The sequence below is a fragment of the Leucoraja erinacea genome, chromosome 5, assembly GCF_028641065.1.
Source record: "Leucoraja erinacea ecotype New England chromosome 5, Leri_hhj_1, whole genome shotgun sequence".
Lineage (NCBI taxonomy): Eukaryota > Metazoa > Chordata > Chondrichthyes > Rajiformes > Rajidae > Leucoraja > Leucoraja erinaceus.
The window spans coordinates 49,555,000-49,579,092 of NC_073381.1; the positions used below are offsets into that span (position 1 = coordinate 49,555,000).

Below are 24,093 nucleotides of genomic sequence, written 5' to 3' on the forward strand. Positions count from 1 at the left end.
CAAGAAAGTGTGTGGAGTTGAAGGAGAAATCATTGGTTGGGGAACAGGATTACCCAGGCAAACAAGTATATTGGTGGAAGGTGCTTCCCCTTGGGGTTTCTTTTGCCACATATGGGGTCATCTATACTGTAGCAGCAGAAGATCCAGGTCTAAGTCTCTAACTTCAGCAGATTTACCCACAATGCTCCTTGGGTTGAAGTAAACACACCAGTCCTTCAATATTCCCAAATTCATGAAGCTCTCCCTGCCTGTCCTTCCTTTGAGATCTATTTATTGTAACCTTCACTTTCTCATCAGCCCTTCTCTTTGTTGACCTGATGTTCTGGTTCCCACTCCCCTACCATTTAAGTTTAAACCCTCCCAAGTAGCACAGGCAAGCTCCCTGCATGGATGCTGGTGCCCCTCCAGTTCAGGTGCAATCTGTCCCTCTAGTACAGGTCACCTCTGCCCCAGAAGCGATCCCAACTGGTCCAAAAATATGAATTAATGTCCCCTGTACCAACTCCTCAACCATGCATTCATCTACCTATCCTATTGCTGCTCTCACCAGCACATGCACCTGTAGCATTCCAGAGATTACTACACCGAAGGTCCTGCACTTTAACCTTTCACCAGACTCCGTATATTTGCTTCACAGGACCACATCCTTGTCCCACTATGTCATTTGTGCAGATGTCCACAAAGAACCCGATTTTGTTGCCACAGAATCTCCTGTCTTTCCCCCTAACTATCAAGTCTCCTTTCACTATCGCTCTGCCTGACTTCACCCTACCCCACTGTGCCTCCAAGCCCATGCCCGGTGCCACAGACCTGGCTGCTGCTGCTCTCCCCTGAACGGTCATCCCCCTCAACAATATCCAAAGTGGGATACCTGTTTTGCAGGGGAATGGCCACAGGGGATTCCTGAACTCTTTTCCTACTCTCTCTTTCCTACTCTCATCCATCCATTCTCTGTCTGCTTCTTAGGTGTGACCACCACTCAAGAGCTCCTATCTATATCTTGCCCAAACTACCGAATGAGCCCAAGGTCATCCAGGCTTTCAACTAGATTGGCAAGGGGGTGGGATCCAATACAGGAGCGATGAAAACAGAATTTCAGTTTATAAAAATGTCCCCCACACTTCAAAGGTGAACGCTCATTTATTTCAAAGGCATATTTGAAAAAAAAAAAGGAATTATTATAAAAGCCCAACGTTTTCATCAGATTACTGATTTCAGAAGGTAATCTCAAAAAAGGAACCTGATTAGTACTTGCTGCGTTTGGATTTCCATGTTTTAACAGCAAGTCAATACTCCAGATATCTCAGCTTGTGTCATGAAAGTGAACATCGACAGTTTTATCATTGCAACTACAATTTCCAGACTACAGGCACATGTATAATTTATAACTTTCCATTAATGGACACAAAACTATCATCCCAGTCTGCCTTTTCACATTTAAAACGTTAGGCAAAATATTTTCATTTAAACACCAGAATGAAATTCATTTGATCTACCTTGCAGTATCAATCTCGCTATTTCAATTTAAACCTATATTTCCGACTAACAAATGTAAGATTTTGAAGTTTTGAAGCTTATCTTTGTTTGGCGGGAATCTCTAAAAATTGAAATTTAAAATCATATTACCAGCAAAGGTATGAAAATACAATTGGTAGATTCTCTTTTCAATGTAAAAGATTAAGACATAAAAAAACATTTAAAAAGTATCGTAAAACTCAGGCATTAATAAGCCAGTATAGAAATGGTATTCTAACTTTACAAATACAGTGGCTTCAGCAAAAGAGAGAGAGAGAGAGAGAGAGAGAGAGCGAGAGAGAGCGAGAGCGAGAGCGAGAGAGCGAGAGCGAGAGGATGAGTGTGAAAGAGTGCAAATCAGATTTAGTGAGTCACACACAGAAACAGGCTTCAGCCCACATGCCCATTACCAACCAGGAAGCCGCATCTGAGAAAGATGTCCGCACCTAGACCATATCCCTCTAAATCTTTCCTTTCCATGTACATTATCCAAGTGTCTTTTAAATGCTGTTATATAGTACCTGCCTCAACTACCTGCTATGGCAACACATTCCATATGCCCAGCACTCTCTGAATGAAAACGTTGCACCTCATGTACTTTTTAAATCTTTCCTCTCTCACCTTAAACCTATGTCCTCTAGTGCTTGATTCCCACAACTGAGAATAGACTCTGTTCATTAACCCTATCTATTCCTCTCATGATTTTATACACATTCATAAGATCACTCCTCGGCTTCCTGCACTAGAAGGAATGATGTCCTAGCCTGCCTGACCTCTCCTTAGAGTTCAAGCCCACTGGCCCTGGCAACATCTTCTTAAATCTTCTCTGCACTCTTTCCAGCATATTGGTATCAATTTGACCAAAACTGAACACAAAACTCAAATTACTGCCTCACCTATGTCTTGTGCAACTGTAACATAATGTCTCAACGGCTATACACAAATCCCTGACTGATGAAGGCCAGGTTAGCAAACGCCGCCTTCACGAGCCTACCCGAGAGAGTGAGAGAGCACAGACTTGTATGAAAATTAGCTTAGAGATGGAAATAAATAATACTGTAACCATGATTCCACAAAGGGACAGAAGATTAATCAGCAAAGAAAAATAGCAAGTTAGAAAGAAAAAATGGTGACTCTAAAAACAAAATGTACAATTTCCTCAAAATAATTATATTCTTTCTTTATTAAAGCACAGATTTGCTTACATTACTTTAAAAAAAATTCTTACGTTTATTTTCTCATGTCACTGCTTAATCCCTGAAGGTACCAAACACAAATCAATGCAGGTTCTCTTTAAACCCACATCCTTACTCTTAGACCATGTGATATACTCCTCTTTCCAACTTTTGCAATCATGCTGAGTGCATGAACAGAAAATATTTTCCATGGACTGGCAAGGTTCCGTTCAAGAGAAAGGAACACGAGTCAGTACTAGAAAACTGAAAATCACCCAGCCAAAGCTGGAGACTTACCAAACACTGCAGGGAAGAAACATCAAAACAAAAATCAAATCATGAATTACCCCCCCATCCTGCAAACAAGATCTTTCACTTATTCATCCAAACTAATTTGATTTACTTAATTAATGACCGTCTACCGCATTTAGCTCTGCATCTCAAACAGAAAATGCCCTTTTAATTTGGGTTCTCAAGGCAGCTGCACAGCAAACCTGTAGCACTCAACTTCAGCTAGTCCTTTTAAAGGTTTTTGGATGAATGTTTTATGTAAAATGTATGTTACATTTCTCAGGCCAGTAAACAAAATACAAATTAGGCTGTAAAAACAATAACTTTTTTTTGAAGTTTGTTTACCAACACTATTTATGCCAAAAACTGCTCATCACGAATTCACCTTCCTAATATTGTAGGTTTATGTTTATTGTTGTCACATGCACCAAGGTACAGCAAATTGCTTTGTTTTGTAAACTATACAATCAGATTATACTATACAAAAATACAATCGTCAAATTCAAGTAAAATGGTATAGTAAAGGGGAATATACCAGGTATAGAATATAATTCTCAGCATTGTAGCACATACGTTTCATAGACAAAGTCCAATGTCCATAATGAGGTAGAGGTGAATCAAACAGCACCAAGCTTATGGAAAGACAGTTCAGAAGCCTGATGACAGAGAGAGGAAAAAGCTATTCCTGAGTCTGGGGGGGGGGGGGGGGGGGGGGGGGGGGGGGGGGGGGGGGGGGGGGGGGGGGGGGGGGGGTTGTGCTTTTAAGCTTCTATACCTTCTGTTTGATGGGAGCAGCGAAGAGGAAGAATGATCAGGGTGAGACAGGTTTTTGATTATGTTGGCTACTCTTCTGAGGCATCATGGTGAGGAGTCTAGTCTGTGTGATAGGGCAGTCTAAAACTCTATGCAATTTCTTGTAATCTTGAGAGGTGTTCACAAACCAAGCTGTGATGCAACACGGCAGTATGTTTTCTCATGGTGCATCAGTAGATGTTTGTAGAGTTATTGGAGACATGCTCAATTTTCTCAGTCTCCTAAGGATGCAAAGGCATTGGATGTCGCATCCTCGTGGTTTGTCCAAAACAGATCGTTCACAATATTAACATGAAAGAACCTGAAATTCTCAACCATTATCACATGCCCCATTGATGCTGATTGAGGCATGTACTCCACCACACTCCTTTGTCCATACTCAAGAAGACATTGTTAGGGAATGCTAAGAACAAACAAAGTAACTTGTTCAAAACAATGCCTAAATGTATTGTACACGACAGACTATCTCTCTGTGCAATAGAAGCAAGACACATCTAATTTGGCGGCACAGCTGGTGGAGCCATTGCCTCGCAGTGCCAGAGACCCTGGTTCAACCCTGAACGTTGGAGCTTGCACGTTCGCCCTGTGTCCGCACGGATTTCCTCCGGCTGCTCAAGTTTCCTCTCATGGTCCAAAGACATACAGAATTGTATCTCTGTAAATTAACTCTGGTGTGTGGATGCGAAAGTGGGATAGCATAGTGTGAATGGATGATCAGTGGTCAGCATGGACTCGGTAGGCCGATGGGCCTGTTTTCATGTTGTATCTCCCAATTAATGAATCAATCAAATTTACTTGATCAGGCTGTAAATTCATGGTAACATCAGAATCCTATATTGTCATCAAAGTCACAGCTACAGTTCTAATTCTCAACAAACAAGTTTAGATTTTTTTTTAATGCACATCAGCTGCAGACACGTTTCCATGTAACAGAACAAGATTTCCTGCTTCCCCATTACACATGAAAGCAGTAAAAAATTTAGTCAAACAGTAGATTTGATAGACCATTTTTGGTGTGAATCCTCAAACTAAAGTATTTGAGTTTTTTAAATCTAAAGAATATACACTTATTAGAAAGAACTAGTCTGCTTAACTGTGGACATAACCTTTACATATATAATAAATCCATTTAGCTACAAGCCGTGCCTGATTGCATGAACATTCACAAGTCATACAAACCTTTGTTCTAAAAATGCTCAATACATAGCTTTAATTGTTGCAAAACATGGTGGCGTTTTCTGTGCACTATCACTTTCTTGATAAAAGTGATGAAACTTTTGATTTAGCAGTAAATATCAATAAAAACTACTTAAGAAAGTTGCAACAGACCAGGGAAGTATAATTTAATCTACAAAAGTTAGAAAACAAAATGCAGCAGTATATATCAATTAATTCTTATTTTTTACAATGCTGCATTCCAAACAACAGTGCAAACCATGTAATAGAAATTTCTGCGGCTTCCTGTGGTTTGATCCAATATCATGATCTTGATTAACACAAAGTTTTTATGATGTACCACAGTATCTTAATATTCTAGAACTGTTTGTGAGGGTTGGACAAAACAATTAAGGCACCAGGATTCCATTAATAAAAACCATTGGCATGAAGCGGAAACTAAAATAACAAATCTGAAAAGGAATGTTCATGAGTTCAAAACATTCAACCAAAAAACTTAAATTGGGAATTATATATTAGATTTTTCATACTGCTACTCTCAACAGAGCTTGCCTATCTTGATTACTCTTCTTCCCACCCTGCTTCCTGTAAAGACAATCACCTACTCACAATTCCTCCATCCACGCTGCATCTGCACCCAGGATGAGGTGTTCCATACCAGGGCATTGGAAATGTCCTCATTCATTAGGAATTGGGGGTTCCCCTCTTCCATTATGGATGAGGCTCTCACTAGGGTCTCCTCGACATCCCGCAGCTTCGCTCTTACTCCCCCCCCCCCCCCCCCCATTCGTAACAAGGACAGAGTCCCCCTTGTCCTCACCTTCCACCCCATTAGCCGTTGCATACAGCATATAATCCTCCAACTGCTTAGGTAGTTGACACCCCAGTGGTATGAACATTGACTTCTCCAACTTCAGATAGCACTTGCTTTCCCTCTCCATCCCCTTCCCTCTCCATCCCCTTCCCCTTCCCATTTCTCCCACTAGTCTTACTTCTCCGCCTACATTCTATCTTTGTCCCGCCCCCTCCCCTGACATCAGTCTGAAGAAGAGTCTTGACCCTAAACATCACCCATTCTTTCTCTCCAGAAATGCTGCCTCAACCCGCTAAGCTACTCCAGCATTTTGTGTCTACCTTCGATTTAAACCAGCATCTGCAGTTCTTTCTTACACAAAGCTTGCCTATCTCTCTGTAATCTCAAAACAATTAAATAGACCTTCAAAATCACATTTTAATGTAATTTTCACCCCTTTCAGACACAAAACACCCAGTCTCCTCTCAAAAAAGCTGACACACAAAGCTTCCTGCATGTTTAACTGGAAGATGATCACTGATCTATCAGGTCATTTTTTTTCAGTTTCAGTCGATCACAAATTGTGTTTATCACCCTGCAACCCTAACCACAATCCTAGCACAGTATCAAACTACTATGGACTTTATACTAAGGTTGCACTACGTACTATTGTGGACTGATATAGTATACTGACTAGTATAACTGATTATTTATTGTATTGTTGCATTTAATGTACCTGTAAAGCTGCAGAAAGTAAGAAATTAATTGTTCTAATCCCAATTGCACATGGCAATTAAACACTATTGACTCTTAATAAACTGTTATTAATCGTAAAAACTAATTTGGGTAATTTGGGTTCTGTTGCACTGAACAGTTGGAATCAACATAGAACAGTATAGCGCAAGAACAGGCCCTTTGGCCTACAATATCTGTACCAAACATGATGTCAAGACCATCGCTTATCTACTTGAGCATAATCCACATCCCTCCATTCCCTGCATATCCATATGCCTGTCCAAAGGACTCTTAAATGCCACTATTTAATGCCAAATACCTCAACCACCAACCCTGACAGCACGTTCCAGGCACTTACTACCTTCTGTATAACGAAAATTGTCCCGCACATCTTGAAACATTTTCCTTCACATCTTAAAGTTACACCCTCTAGTATTTGATTTTGCCATACTGGAAAAATGGTTCTGACTATCTACCCTATCTATACATTCCATGAATGTAAATACTTCTATCAGGTCTCCCCGCAACCTCCAGCATTCTAGAGAAAACAACCCAAGTCTGTTCAACAACTCCCTGTAGCTAATACCCCCTAATCCAGGCAACATTCTGATAAATTCTTGTGCACCCTTTCCAACGCCTCTACATGCTTCCTGTAATGGGGTGGCCAGAATATTCCAAATGTGGCCTTACCAATGACATATAAAGCTGTATTATGACATCCAGATTTTTGTACTCAATGCCCCCACCTATGAAACATAGAAACATAGAAATTAGGTGCAGGAGTAGGCCATTCGGCCCTTCGAGCCTGCACCGCCATTCAATATGATCATGGCTGATCATCCAACTCAGTATCCCGTACCTGCCTTCTCTCCATACCCCCTGATCCCCTTAGCCACAAGGGCCACATCTAACTCCCTCTTAAATATAGCCAATGAACTGGCCTCAACTACCCTCTGTGGCAGAGAGTTCCAGAGATTCACCACTCTCTGTGTGAAAAAAGTTCTTCTCATCTCGGTTTTAAAGGATTTCCCCTTTATCCTTAAGCTGTGACCCCTTGTCCTGGACTTCCCTAACATCGGGAACAATCTTCCTGCATCTAGCCTGTCCAACCCCTTAAGAATTTTGTAAGTTTCTATAAGATCCCCCCTCAATCTTCTAAATTCTAGAGAGTATAAACCAAGTCTATCCAGTCTTTCTTCATAACACAGTCCTGACATCCCAGGAATCAGTCTGGTGAACCGTCTCTGCACTCCCTCTATGGCAATAATGTCCTTCCTCAGATTTGGAGACCAAAACTGTACGCAATACTCCAGGCATGGTCTCACCAAGACCCTGTACAACTGCAGTAGAACCTCCCTGCTCCTATACTCAAATCCTTTTGCAATGAAAGCTAACATACCATTCGCTTTCTTTACTGCCTGCTGCACCTGCATGCCTACCTTCAATGACTGGTGTACCATGACACCCAGGTCTCGCTGCATCTCCCCCTTTCCCACTCGGCCACCATTTCGATAATAGTCTGCTTTCCCGTTTTTGCCACCAAAATGGATAACCTCACATTTATCCACATCCACATGAAGTCAACTACTCTCAATGTAGTTATAAACTTGTGATTTTTTTTCATTTTATGAAATACAAGCAATTTTATGTATCCACATATTTGGTATTTAATGCAAAAACGTTATTGCTTCCTACGCTGTAGTGGTCTTAAAATTACATTTTCCCAAACAACAGTTGGCAGGAAAACATGTAATTATTAGAGATTCTTAAAATGGGTATAATGTAAAGGAAATTGAGAGTTCCCACGGAATTAAATAACACAAGATGAATCAGGTAGAATTAACACCTTTTAATACGGAAAACTGCAGGCAAAGCATATTAATTTACAGATTAATCTCTCTGTCTAAATGTTAAATAGTGGTTAAAGCACAATAGCTTGACAAAATTGGTTTTAAATTAATAATTGTTTAAGATAAGGAAATAGAAATTAGAACAAAAAATAGGGCAGAGGAATACAATGGAGGATTTCTGGTTCTACTCTCTTCCCTTTCTCTACTTAATTCGCATTTCCAATCGCATTTATGTAGGGAAAATGCCGAGGTGAACTTGCAGATCTACTCCGTTTGATTGAATTGATATTATGGACCATCGTAGCAACCAATTGCATGCTGAAAGTGCTTGGTTATCATAAAAAAACCTGGGGTTACTGCAAAGTCATTTCATCATTGGTAATAAATAGACAAAAAGCAATTGTGATTAAAACATGATAAAACTGTCAGGTAGTTTATAAACGCAAAAGATGCCCTATCAATCAAGACATTCACGCCAATGCAGCTCTTTACCCATTTCCTGCACTGTCCATTATAAATCAGAAATGTGTAGCGGAAATTGGGATTAGGTGAATCACTAGGATTTATTCATGGAAATCATATTTGGTAACAAACCATGTTCAATTAGTTCTAGATTGTTTGGTGGGATATTACAGATGATGTTTTTTTTTAATTCTTCCAAGGTACACATCAGCTTCTGACCGCCTTAACTTTTTGAATATGGTTCATTATTGAATATTTATTTGTCACACTTTCACCTTTTCTGTGAATGGTCCTAGAGTAAAACATATATTTTCCTTTGAAAATATTTCTAAAAATAATTAACTATCACATCAGTCCTTCACTCAAACAACATCTTTGTCCCAAATATTCCCATCCTATGACAATTAGATTTTTATGCCATTTTAAAATCAGATCCTTTTTATTCTGCATATCTTAGTGGCATTACTATTTAAGTATGGATGAAGATCTTTTATAACAATTTCATTCATGTAATTTCATGAGTCTGTAATAAAAAGTAAGCAAGTAATGGGCCTATCCCACTTAGGCGACTCATTAGACGACTGCCAAGGACTAGTTTTAATGGAATTCACCTACGACACCTGCCGGCAACCTACGACACCTACGTCAACCTACGACAGCAAAAATTGTCGCCACTGTCGCAGAAAATTTTTCAACATGTTGAAAATTTTGCTGCAGTCGCCTGGAGTCGCCCAAAAAAAATCGCCTAAGTGGGACAAGCCCATTAATTGCTGTGTATTGTGCCATGTGGAAGTATAGCACACAATTTACACGCAGCAACCGGATAGGACAGGATAATCTGTTTAAGAGAGACTGATTGAGGGATAAATATCAACTAGGCTATTGGGATAACTCCTTTGCTCTTCTTCAAAATAGTGCCACAAGAGGCATGGTTTTACATGAAAGTTTAGTTTTACATTTCAGCCAAAAAGACCACCTGCAACATCACACCTTTCTCTACCCAACTCCACCAATCTTAAGGGTCCCAAACCTAAACACCATCTATTTCCCTCCACAGATGCTGCCTGGCCGGTTGAGTTGATCCAGCTTTTGTTTTTTTGCTCAGAATTGCAGCATCTGCAGTCTCTTATCTGCACAACATTGCACACAATTGGTACTATAAAGAAGGGTTGCAACCCAAAATGTCACCCATTTCTTCTCTCCAGAGATGCTGCCTGTCCCACTGAGTTACTCCAGCTTTTTGTGCCTATCTTTGGTACTATAAGGAACTGTTTGTTATGTCAAAATCTTTGAAAACTTTTAATTGCAACTTTCTAACTCTCAGTTACACCAACTGAGCTGTAGCTGACAATACTTTCCTGTCCAAAAGCAATTTCATTTCAAATCAAATTGGTTCTATAATTTATTAAGGACATCGATTCCACCAGTTATGGAGGTTCCTTTCAGGTGTCTATTTCTACTTCCAAGGTTCTAAATATCTACTTTTCATTTTGCTTTTTTTTTAAATTACAGACTATACCAAACTGCCCAGGAACTGAAGAAACAATTAGGTACCTGTATCAACTATTTGGTTGGTCAAGAGTCATTTGCAGGCCAGATAAAGGAAGGATAGCATATTTTCTTCCTGGAGGGTCTTGGTGAACCAGACGAGCATTTACAGCAGTATAACAGTTTGCTGTTAATTATGCTCGTTTTCTCTTCAATTCCAGTTTTTATGTTAATTACTGGAATTGAAATTCCACAGCAGGCGTGGTTCAATTTGAACTCGTCATCAAATTAATAATCCAGAACATTTTCCACTGGCCCAGTAACATAAACATCATACACTATAATCCCCATGCTGGCTCATTTCATCGGTCTACACCCCCCTGAAATGCTTTACTGATGGTTGCAGCATTGTAAATTGATACAATATAATAAAAATGTTATTGATGTTAATGCAAAGAGCACCAATAACAAATTCCTATGATAGCATACTGGTTCAATGCTCAATCCTCCTGTAGCATTTAGCAGTGTGGTGGAGGAAAACAGGCTTAAAAGAAAATGAAAGAAATTAATAGCACCAAAGGACAAAGGTAATAGACTCGCAACTGTATATGTGTGTACAGCATAAAAAAGTGAGCTCCAGCTGTAGGATTAATCCACATTGGTATCGTTGAACCAACTGACTAAGTATATGTACTGTTTAAATGATATCACTAATTATGAGCCGTCTACTTGATTACTTTTATGTAGTTGCAGAAAAGGTAAGATATACAAGAATGAAATAATCAAAATGCTATGGGACTATATTGTGCATCATGTACATGCACCTTTGATATCAGTGACTGCAGTAGAATGGAGAACTTTCATTGCACATAAGTATACTGACCATACGAACGCTAATAGTTTTTGGAAAGATGGGGCAGCACTCTTGAACACAATGCACTGAGCACTTGCAGAGAAACACAGGCAACACTGGATGGGGATGGCAAGGCTTCCTGACACATGCGCTGGAAATGAGAGGAAAGGGTATCTTCTGCAGAAATACAAGAACATTGCATTCAGGGAAAGGGGGTTCATTAATACAAGGTGCAGCTGCAGCTCAATCAGGGAAGGGCTTTGCATGAGCAACGTGCGATGCAGGCAATCCCGACAGCGGGAGCATCAGGAAAACTGTGAATGTAAAGAAGCCCACACTGCAGTGGAATGTGGGAACGTGCGACTCAATAATATAGGCGACGGGACAGTCTGTGCATGTGCAGAAGCACAACGAGTAGCGGAAAGACCTTGTACCTTGTGGAGCAGGAATACCACATATCCTCCACAAGGTGCATGCGAAATAACACGGGATACTGTGAAACCTGTGAAGGGGTGGGCTGTTCGTGTGTAAGGACAAATAATACAGTGGAGTCAGGGAAGTGGCGATGTGTGCGTGATGCAGCAACACGGAGTTGAAACGAATAGCACCAAGGGGTGGGCCGTGCATGTGGATGAACACGGGGAGGGGTGGGATATGGGACGGGGAGCTGTGGGATAAGGGACGGGGAGCTGGGGATGCAGCGGGGTGATAGGGCTCCGGACATGACTGTCCACGTGTGGGGTCACAGGAGCGGAGGTGTGGACGGTGCATGTCCATTCGCTGAAAGTTTCCAACTCATGCACAACAAGCAACTCGTTCCGCTACATGAAACCAGCTTACGTGTTGACTGTGAAGGAAACGGCAAGACGTGTGTGTGTGTGTGTGTTTGTGTGGACACAAGGACACTCCTGGAGTAACAATTCGGAATTTAGGCCTGCGGCACAAAACCCACGAATGACCAATGTTTTACTCACTTTCGTTTTAATGAGGAACCCCCCGCAAGCGCACACTATCCGGTAACGCTGGGGCGGCCGGGCATGTAATCTAACGGCAGTGCGCGCACGCTTTTTGAATCCCTGCTCCACAGTTGACAGATCCTCGCCCGCTCGCCAATAAATAACCTTTCCCACACTTGTGCGCAGCTGCGGCCCGCAGCGCATCGCAGCGCACCCTGGGAACTGTAGTTCAATTGATGGAGTAACGTCGCTGTGCGTGAGGCTTGACGACAACCCCCGGCGCGCAGCGTCACGACGCAAGGGACTACAACACCCGGCGCGCAGCGTCACGACGTAAGGGGCTGCTGGCGCTGACGTAAATCTGCTCCATTTGGGCGGGTCCGTCCCGCCCACCTCGACGCTGATTGGTGGACGCCGCGCTGTAGTGTCTCGTCCGGTGAATGGACAGTTGGGCTGTCAATCAAAGAACGCGCTGGCTGGGCTCGGCTCGGTCTCCGCTTTCATCGTTCGAGCGCTCCCGAGCGAGCGGGGAGGTGGTGACGAGCTGCTCAATGTTGCCAAAGTGACCACGAGTTTCTCACACCATACCTGCAACAGCATTCTTGAATTTCCGATGAACATGCATGAAATTTGTTTGATTTATTCAGTCATGCAATCCGCACGCACGTCACTAGAAGGCTCATTTTGAAAGGAAAAGCTCTGGGGAGAGTACCTAGTAAAATGTTACTTATTCATCATCAGTAGTTACAATCGAAACTACAGGATGCTTTATCCTATCGGGAGTTGTGTCAATTATGGTGCTCGTTATCATGTAATAAACTTGGAAGGTAGCTTGGATATGTTCTATTTGTTAAACTGAGGAACGGTTCAAATAAACGGTATTGGTATAATTATCTGAATAAAAGAGTAATATTCAATTTAATTAGCTAATACAAGGCAAATAAATGTATCCAATACAACGTTTTGCCATTACGTTATATGCTATAGATCATGTCCCTTTGATGAATACTTCTGAAAAAGCATGTCGTTTGAAGTTGATTTAACAAGAGTTTGCCAGTGCCAGATTACTGACTTGCTAAATAATTGCTTCCTCACTCTAATTCAAGCTTTTGTACGTTTGAAAGTTATCGTCAGGCTCACCACTAATATGCAGCAACAGGCTGGGGCTCGGTTAGTTGTGTCAATCCGTCCAGTCCTCCAACCCATTCATGTTTTTTAACTTATTCTCGTAAAATTAACCCATAGTTACTCTGCGCTCCTCTCAATTTAGGAATTTAGCAGAGAGTTTAACACATTCTGAAAACATTTAAATACGCATTGTCGATGTGAACTTCGCAGGACAGCTGTATTTTTTTTTAAACCGCGGCAGAAACTAGAAGTCGTCTGCCTCCTAACACTTTTTGAGGAAATAAATAGTGAAGAAAGCATCAGCGGGCTTTGATAGGCTCGGATCACAAGTAGGCGTTTGCACTTTTTACGATTGGATATGTAAATTATTTTAATAGAGTTTTTTTCGCGAAGCCTTACTCTGGGGCAAGCTTTATAACTTTCATTCATTCACGGAAATGTTTTAGTGCGTAATCTCCAGCCGCTCTCTGAAAACTTTACCCCAAACCCGCCTCATCAGCTTGAAGGAGAATACTGTACACATTTCTGTAGACATCTGGGGCAAGAAGCGCTGCTGGAAAAGTACTATGTGACCGTCTCGATTTCGCATTTTGCAAGGGAATACAGAATATTTAAACTCGTTGATGACTCCTACAGTCACCACGTGCTCTTTGATGTCTCATCACCGCTCACTTTTTTCATGACCACAAACTTGCTTTATAATCCCAACCTCCGTGAAACCACCAGTTGGAAACTGTGGCTTTTCCCTCCTCTTGATCGCTTTGACCACAGCGTGGATTTGACATTTTCTCCCTAAAGACTGAAATTCGGAATATAGTCAGAGGAGGAAAAATCGACTTTTCTGAAAAAAAAAGGCTGTTTTGTATTTTAGAGGGGGAGCCAAAAAAATAAAGAAACTGGACAGAATTGAACTGAGTGTCAATAACGGATATTAACTGGACACATTGACAATTTGTGGCTACTGTAAGCCCCTAATCAAAGTGTTGTGATGCGTATTCCCGTAGATCCCACTACGAGCCGGCGTTTTACTCCACCGTCCACCACATTACAAGCAACGGGGAAAATGAGCGATGTAAGCGGGATGGTCCCTCACCAGGAACCAGGGCCCGGAGTCGGAGCAGCCGCGACGGCGGCGGCGTTGAGCAGGTCTCTGATCCGGCCTCATGAGAACCGAACCATGGTGGATATCATTGCCGATCACCCTGCAGAGTTAGTCCGAACTGACAGCCCCAATTTCCTCTGTTCTATCCTGCCGTCACACTGGAGGTGCAACAAAACCTTGCCTGTGGCATTTAAGGTAAGAATTTTTATACTAAACACTAGGGTCGGAAGAAAACATTGTAAACTTATACCGATCCATAAAAATGCTGTTTAATATAAATGAAGGCTAACATTTACTGCAGATAGAAGTGCACTTAAGTATATACTGACAGATTGTAATGTGCAATTGACTAATCAAAGCATTGTATTTTAAATTTATAATGTTTTAGTTTGCTGAGTACACAGTGCCAACTTTTTGAACTTCCATATTATATTTTAACACCGATGAAGACTATAAAACTGGTGAGTGCGCAGCATTTTATCTGTTGCATGCGGCTCATGTTTTTTTTTAAATAATCTACTTCTGAGCACAGGGCAGTGTGTAAATCTTTGTGGTGAAATATAAACCTTTATTAATTGTTGCATAAATTTATCGATTTTTGAACAATGAGCATAATTGTGAAAACTTCAGTGTCAGGAGATTGACGGTAGCATGGGATCAGTTCATTTCTTCCGAAAGAGCTGATTGTAAAGTTGCGAATTAATTATGTATCCGAAGCCTCTAATTGCCCGTTGCTATGATGATGAAGAGTCACAGAAATTGTGAAATAAATAGTTGAGACCACATTCGCACATTCCTGCAAACAAACAACAATCGTGCTCTTTGTGCAACAAAGTACATCACAGTGTAGGTTAATAATTATTCTTAGTTTAAAAAAAAACATTAAGAGAATAGGGAACAAATCCGCCATTTAAGAAGCGATCAGAAAGGGACAATATCCATCATTAAGAACTGTAATGTAAACCAGAGCTGCCCTACTGATGGCTGAGGTTACCCCATCCCGTCCGCCCTGGCCTCCCGAGCTGCCTGCCTGGGACCAGTAGCTGGTAATCCACGGTAATGAAGGTGTGCCTTGCTCTCTGACAGGTTGTTGCCCTGGGGGATGTTGCTGACGGCACTGTGGTCACGGTCATGGCCGGCAATGATGAGAATTATTCGGCCGAGCTCCGCAACGCCTCGGCGGTCATGAAGAACCAAGTGGCTCGTTTCAACGATTTACGCTTCGTGGGCCGGAGTGGAAGGGGTACAGTAATTTACCTTGATTTAAACTTGCCATCACTTTTAACAATATGCGCCGGTGTGAGAGATATTGCTAAGGAAGCGGACGTGATAACATCTAGACTTGATGCCGGAATAGAAATTATTGTTACCAGCATTCGATTTTAAACAATAACAGCCCCATTTATGCATCTGCCTTCCCTGTCATCCGATTCATTCACTTTCTGGTAGGTAATGTGCTTGTCCTGTCACTTTCTCAGTATTATGGCCATTTAATTTTGCTTTGCTTTGCTCACCAGTTCCTCTGTTATGTTCACACTTTAGGTCTGTAGTTGAATTAGGTCTGTAATCTATTTTTGTTTTGTTGCAAATACGGCGAGAAGAGCTGCAAGTACCCTGTAATAAAATAAGACATCTTTATCGATGCTCGTCTCCCGCTTAACGCGCGAACGGGTCAACAATCATTATGGGCATTACCCCATCCTGAAACACGTACATGAAAGATGGCAGATTCCATTTCACTTTAATTCTTTACAGTGATTTATTTTTCTTTTTGTTTGCAACAGACAAACAATAAGCAGTTAAAACTTTTCTGAAAGTAATCTTGAAAAGAGGGAGGAAAAGAGAAAAGCTCCAATTATGCTAAATTTATGTCTTCAATAAAAAAGTAATACGTTAAAGACTCGAAGTCAATACAGAATCCAAACACATTAGCTGAATGTACCTGAAAAAAATGTTCAAAAAGTTCAAAGAAATCATGAAGGAGTGGTGTACCCAGTTTTACTGTTTTGCTTTTCTCTTGGCTAGTTTCCCAAAAAGTATTTTTTTTTCCTTTTAAAAAAAGACTAACTGCTTGCAGGCTTTTCACGCATGGGAGATGAAGAAAGCTTCTTTTGATGAAGTGTAATTATGTCCAAACAGACTTGACCCTTTTTTCTTATGTTCTTTGCAGAACAAACCCCTGCTTTGCTTTGAAGCAGAAGGTTTGTTTCCAGCTCAGAGTGTGCCAAAGGCAGGAAGAGCTGCAAAAGATTTTTAAGTCAAGACTTGTCTTGCGAGATTCAGTTCAAGAAGAGGGAGATGAGGAGATAAGATCATTAATTGAATCCTATTTCAACTGAACATTCAGAGAGCAATCACCAACAGATTGCAACCAGTGTGAACATAAGGAAGTGAGTGTTCAAACCACTTATTCACTTAGAACAGAGTTACCTATTAACTGGTCCTAATCAGTAGACAGATATTAGCTGACACAAATAGAAGATAAAACCTTTAAACACATACCTAGTAGCCCCCAAAAATAGACAATGAGATTACCTTGGATGATCATGAAGTGATCTGAAAACTGAAACCATTAAGGATATTCAAGTAACAGATTCATGAAGGCAGAATATTTAAACTTTAAAATACAGACAATTTGAAAGCTTTCTATTACAGCATGCTAATCCTTTAAGTAAGATATAGACATTAGGACCTGCCAAGTGCACAGTCAGTAATTCAGCTTGAAACAGTCTGTTCTGATTCATTCACTAGTTTGTACAAAACCCTGTACTGATGCAAAGTGATGACTGTTTTATTGACTCACTTTACAACGCCCACCTTTTCCTGTCCTGAAGCATTACTGCACAAACTGCTATGGAAATGAGTAACAATTCCATATCTAACTTATTACATATGTGGGAATGTCTGCTCAAAAGGTGCAGGATTTTGCTGATACAAACCACTCTTTTTTTCTAATACCCCTGCAGCATTTTACAAATTGTGGAGCTACTGTGTAGAATTATAAAATATATTTTAATAATTATATTTATAGTTACACACATCCATTTATCTACAATGAATAAAACATTAATATTTAGAAAAATAATTATTGGAAGTAGTCTTATTTGGAGGAACGCTAACAGTAGGTACTAAATTTGTAGACAGTAATATAATCAGTTATTGCCTATCCTTGATGTGGAATGTAAAAGATCAATTGTATCACTTATGTGGAAAAGTAATGATCAATATATATTCTTGGTCCAGTGCTTTGGATTCCAAATTTAAAAAAAAAATTGTTTCAAAAATGCTGTTAAGGCATTAAAGTTTAACGCTGTCGCAACCTGATTTGAAACCAGTGAATTACTTCTGAACCACAATTACAGTTGCACGGACCAAGATCCCAACAAGTGAGCACAGATAAACAATTTTGTGTTGGTTGCGTTGATCTGAGTGAGAAATGTTGACAGCATGCTGCTAATTGAATAGTGTTTTAAAATAGTTAATTATGAGATTGTATGTATTTAACTTGACACCTGCTCTGTGCATTGTGTAGGGTTTTTTTGCATGATAACTGAAAGATTGTTAGGGCCTGTTTGAATATCCACATTTGATGACTTCACCCAGCACCCGTTGTCTTAACGTAGCTTAGATAGACACAAAATGCTGGAGTAACCCAGACTGAAGAAGGGTTTCGACCGGAAACGTCACCCATTCCTGCTCTCCAGAGATGCTGCCTGTACCCGCTGAGTTACTTCAGCTTTTTGTGTCTATCTACAGTTCCTTCTCACACTTTTAACTTCGCTTACTTGTACTGATTTTCACCACGTTTAAAAATAAAATACTGCACATATGGAAAATATCCACTACTGTACATAACATTGGCACAATGCCACAACATGAGCAGGTGGAAATCATTCTAATGCATTTTGTAAATGAATGGCAGATTTTGCATACCTCCTGTAGTGAAAATTTCAGTAAAGTTTAATTGTCTTGAGGCATTCATTGTCAGCATTTACTGTTTTCTTTCTAAAAAAAAGTGGATTTAATTTAAGACAGTATTGAATTACTAGGCCTTGTTTATTATGATGTAAGGCAACCATTTAATAACAGCTTCAGTGTTATATTTGATAGATTCTGTCATATCTCATTAATTATCAAGGTGACTATTGTCCCCTTAGACTTTATAGTATCTACATTTAACAGTGAATACTCTATTTACACCTCCCCTCATGGATGTATTTTTCTCTATAAAAGCTGTCCTTTCAGAACCATATACATAACCATGCCATTTTAAACAGGTTTTCATTGTTGGCCTAATTTTTCGTGTTTCTCCCCAAAATTCCCTTCCCAGCTCATTTTGTCCATGTTGTGCTGCGTTTCCATTAAACTACTGACTTTCCCTGGCATCATTATTTGCTGCTGTTTTAAATGTGGTGGGATATATTCACCTCCAATTCAAAGCGGATGGGTTGATTGACTTTCTCAAATATTGACATTTAGCGTTTTAAGCAACTCCACACTTCTGCTGCAATTTCTACTTCCTAACAAAAATGATGAAACGTCCCTCACGTAGACATCTTTGGAACCAATAACGTCCACACTCTAGAAATGCCTCTTAAAAGTGACTGCTTCCTTGACATTTAAAAAACTTACACCTCTGGTCACTAATTCGTGAATTTCCTGCTTCTGCAGTTTTCTTCTCTGGTTTGTTGCTGTGATACCTAAACGTGATTAACTTTTCATTCTGTCTGATTATATCACTGGCTGCCAGGGATGCCCCTTAAGCTAATGCCTGACAGCACACAGTCTTGGAAACATGAACTCAATGCCATATAAATCACTGCATCTTTGTGGGCAGTTTCCATGTGTTCAGCAGCAAATACAATATTTTTCAACATTGACTGCATAATGTAGATCATTATACAGCACTTGTTAAATTCAAAAGAGGTTTACACTCATTTTTTCCTAATTTGTACTTATTTTACATTAAAAACTGTTAGATAAGTTATCCCTCCAATGTTTGCATTTTACATCAGGATAATTTTGGCCCTCCTCTTCTTATAGCATTTTCAGCATTTATTATTCATTTTGAAGATGAATGTCATTAAAAAAGGTCACATTATTCTTTACATTAGCTGTGAATGGCTAGAGCATTCTGTGCAGATACGGTTCTCGAGTGTGTAATAATGTGCTTTTTTAAAAAAGGACCTGAATTATGCTATTGTGATGAGAGATCACTGAATTGAAATACTAATTCTCTCTGTCAAATCTTTCTGCTTGCTGTTGAACATTTTCAGCATATACTGGTACTTAATTCATATTTCCGGTTTGCAAAGTATTTTGCTTTTACTATATAAATACAATGATTTGGAAAATTCTTCTTGCTGCATGCATGAAATGTGCAATATAATGGTAGCTGTGTCTTGTACTCAGCTTCAAAAACGTAGCTCAGCTGAAGTAACTGAAACTGAATATTGGAAGTGGAATCTGGTGCAATATTGAGCAACACAAAATAAAGATGACTTTTTTGTGCCATGCCTTAATTCTGGTATTAAGTTATTTGTTTCCTCAACTTGAAAATAAAATAAAGTGGTACTGATATTGTACTTTGCATAGCTTCAAGATGCCAAAAAGCACTTTTACAGCTAACAACGTACTTGTAAAATAGACTTATCATAAAGTAGAAAACATAGCAGCCAATTTGTCCCCTGCAAGCTCCAACAAATCAAAATGTTTTAATAACAAGATCATCATCTTCAGTGCTGTTGCCTGAGAGAAGCACAGTGACTAAAATTAGAAGTAGAAATTTTCTGGTCACCATATGTACTGACATCAGTTTCAAATTAGCTTTTTGTCATGTACACCAGGGTGCAATGAAATTCTTTGTTTGCATGAACAGCACAAGAGTACATAGTATACATGTTATTTATGTAATGGAATTTAAAGAAAAGCACAATTTTTTCCAAAAAAAATTCTATAAACAGTCTAAACTGCGTCATGGGAACCATGAAACTACCAGATTATCGTAAAAATCTGACGTTCTTCAGGGAGTGAAATCTGTCACACTTACAAGGGACTCCAGACCCACCAAAATGGTTGACTGACTGTTGCGCAGCTAGTAGAGCAATTGCCTCAGAGAGCCAGAGACCTGGGTTCGATCCTGACGTTGGGTGCTGTCTGTATGGAGTTTTCACATGCTCCCCGTGACCGCATGGTTTTCTCCATGTGCTATGGTTTCCTCACATATCTCATTATGTCAGGGTTTGTAGGTCAATTGGCCTCTGTAAGATTGCCTCTAAGATTTGCCCACTTGATGCAAAAGTAGGATAACATGGAACTAAGTGTGAATTAATGGTTGGAATGGACTCAGTGGGCCGAAGGGCCTGATTCATGCAGTACCATTAACCAAAAATTTGAGATGACAATAAATGCTGTCATTTTGAGCGGAATACATATCCTGGCAACAATTAGATTTTTTTTTAAATGCACTTTGGCAATTTATAGCATTTGGCAAATGCTGAAAATGGATACACTTCCTCTGATACATGTGAATGAATATTTTAGCTGTTATATTTTGCTCTTGCATTTCACCACAAGCTTTAAAAAATGGCAGTACATTTTATCATGGCTTTTCTCTTTAAATGTCTTCATCTTAAAGACAATTTGTCATATTTCCAAGTTCAATTAAATTAATGGAGTGTTATACCATCACGACATTAGATCTATATTATCGCTATATTAACAAATAAAAACAGATGCTAATTTACAAATGATGGCACAAGATAATGCTGCAATACAAGTACAATTTATTTACTTAAACTGAAACGTCAAAAACAAGATGGCGGCGCCTTGCAGTAGCGGCCTCTGCAGTCCATCTGTCTTTTTAAGGACTCACCATCGTGGAGCTGGCTGGATTCGGAGCGTGAAGAGCTGTGGTGGCGCACGGCTAGAACCAGACTTCGGAGCTTCGGAGGCTCCAGCTGTAAGTCTGTGACATCGGGAGCTCGCGGGTCCATCGTGGGAGACCACTTTTCGGAGCTCCCGCATCGGCAACTCCCGCCCGAATTGCGGGGTTGAAAACGACCCGGAGCAGGGCCTTACATCGCCCGGCGTGGCCTTAACGGTCGTGGGACTTGCCATCGCCCGCCGGGGGCTTTAACATCGGGAGAAGAATGGAAAACAGGGGAGAGACAATGACTTTGCCTTCCATCACAGTGAGGAGGAGATGTGATGGATGTTTGTGTAAATTGTGTTAATTGTGTGCTTGTTTTTTTTTCTTCTTGTTGTATGACTGCAGAATCCAAATTTCGTTTGAACTTCACTTGAGGTTCAAATGACAATAAACGGTATTGTATTGTATTGTACTAAATTGCATGCAAAGCAGATGCTCATTGACATTAATATAGAAATCACGGTGTCAAAATCTCATATTTCAAGTAAAGATCTTTCAAACAAACTGACTGGGATTGCAATAACCAGTGTAATTGTTTATTTAACATTACTTCATTATAATGCTACAAAATAGTTTGTGGAATTATTATTGATGAGAGGATAGGGGATAATAACCACGTAAGTAAAAATCAATTTACTATATTTTCCAGGTAAAAGTTTTACATTGACAATCACAGTATTCACAAACCCACCCCAAGTGGCTACCTATCACAGAGCTATCAAGGTTACAGTGGATGGGCCCAGAGAACCTAGAAGTAAGTGCAATTTGCTCATGTTCATTACTCTTCTGATTTATGCGAACAATTACAGTAATTTCGCTTGACCAAAAGTCAAAATTATAAAAATATTTAATCACGTCAGATCAATGGTTCAAGATATTTCTGGATTTACCATTAAAATGCTGTATCTTTCTTCTAAATCAAAAATACTGTTAAATTAAATCTTGATTTAATTCTTAAATTCTTCAGATTAAGTGAAATCTTGCATTGAATTGTTAAATCCTGTTCCTTTCCACCATATTTCGTCTTGGTGTTCAGATGGGACATCAGAGATTAGCTCACCTTACATAATTTTCAAAACAATAGGTGCCTTATACCTCAGTAAATCAGTGTATCTTTCCAAGTTCAATTCAATTTATACTAAAGGTGGACAATAATTGAATAGATCAAATATTACTAACTCCAGCCTGTTCTGAGATAATTGTTACTTGAGATCAAATACTTCTTCAATGGTGAGTTTCATATTTTATGGCAAATTGTTCAAGAATTAATATTGATGGCAATTAAAAAAAAATTATTACATTGATAGTTTCAAAGGTTGAGCTATGATATATCGATCTCTGAGCCATTCATACAGGCTCAGTTAGCTGATTTTGGCAATTTCTGTAGTGTCTTGAGTAAAACCCAAATTGTGAAATGTGCTTGAAGTACATGTGACACTTTTTTTCTTGGAATCAATTGCTGGCACTCATTATCAAGGTTTGCAAGAAAAGCACGGACAGTTGGTGGAGTAAGTAGAACAAGGTAACAAATGCACCTGTTATGCCCAATTTATGATCATGGTTTTAAACATTTTGTAAACTGATATCGGAGAGAGGAACATAACTTGCTCTAACAATTTTACTAAATCCTAAACCATCATTGCAAGTTATCAAAGTTTAATTTAACAGTATTTATGATACCGTAGGTCATTCTTATAAATCTGAACATATGAGGCAATTATAAATTGGCCTGACTTGTAGGGGGTGATAAGATGGAAACAATGAAGTATCCACTTCCTCCTTAATACCTTTACATATTTAAAATGATTTTAATATTAACTGTTCTACAAATTAGATTTTTGCCCTATACTGATAATGTAACTGAATCAGCGAAATGTCAATGAAAGTAGGTGCCCACTTGATAACCCCAATGACGTGTCTGCCTAGCCTTTCTCAACATCGGAGGTGCATACGTGAGTGCAGAAGGCTCCCATCACCATCAGGAGTAAATTGATATTTGGCACTTTGGACTTTTAACATCTAGTCCTCTGTATTTGTAAACATTGAGCAATACTGTATCATTAATAAACTGCAAGGGTAATTTTACTGGTTAGTAGTGTTTCAAAAATCTGCCTTTTGTTTCATAAGCCATTATACAAAAGAAGTCTGAAGATAGGTTTTTAACAACAATCCCATGATTTCATGATTAATGCAACAGATTTTAGGTTTTATTCCAGATTTCCAGATTTGAATTTTTTATTTGAATGTAATCTTCTCAGGTGCTATATTGTGATTTGTACTCTATTCCTGGACTAGATACTAACTCAGTAACTTACTAATGGGTACAATATCCCACCAATGATACATTTCTGAATGCAGGTTAACTGCCAGGGAAAGGCTGTGGCTGAGTATAAGCTAATATTTGTGAATCCATGTAGAGTACACCTCTCTATATGTCAGCATGAAAGCCAGTATTGAAAAGAGCCTGGGTAAGATGGTTTAAGAGTATATAGCAAAGTGATTTTCAGTTCTAGAGGAAGCATTAAATAAAAAGAATTATGTCTAAAGTGATGAAATGGAAAAAAAGACATCACTCCCTTCAAATGAAAAATAAAAAGGAAATATCCAAAATTGCAAATTAACAATGTCAAGCTTCTCATCATAACCTGGCACCGAGGGCAAGATCAGGCCCTATGCTGAAAGCAGAGCACTCATCAGAAATAGACACAAAAAGCTGGAGTAACTCAGCGGGACAGGCAGCATCTCTGGGGAGAAGGAATGGGTGACGTTTTGGGTCGAGACCCCTCATAAGAGATTAGGGTTTAGGACCTGTATATTTCAGTGGG

The 24,093-nt window shown here is 39.7% G+C and overlaps 2 protein-coding genes across 2 annotated transcripts in view; one reads left to right on the top strand and one right to left on the bottom strand.

Moving 5' to 3' along the window:
• The window catches only part of supt3h (SPT3 homolog, SAGA and STAGA complex component), a 364,405-nt gene extending 352,079 nt beyond the window's left edge, over window positions 1–12,326 (bottom strand). Inside the window, exon 1 of the mRNA XM_055635557.1 lies at window positions 12,126–12,326. Within this exon, the coding sequence (XP_055491532.1) occupies window positions 12,126–12,311 (186 nt within the window). The 5' untranslated portion in view covers window positions 12,312–12,326. The remainder of the gene's footprint in view (window positions 1–12,125) is intronic.
• Window positions 12,327–12,470: 144 nt separating this feature from the next.
• runx2a (RUNX family transcription factor 2a) overlaps window positions 12,471–24,093 on the top strand; it is an 81,828-nt gene continuing 70,205 nt past the window's right edge. The window contains exons 1-3 of the mRNA XM_055635556.1: window positions 12,471–14,532; window positions 15,424–15,580; window positions 21,918–22,022. Coding sequence (XP_055491531.1) covers window positions 14,224–14,532; window positions 15,424–15,580; window positions 21,918–22,022 — 571 coding nt within the window. The 5' untranslated portion in view covers window positions 12,471–14,223. The remainder of the gene's footprint in view (window positions 14,533–15,423; window positions 15,581–21,917; window positions 22,023–24,093) is intronic.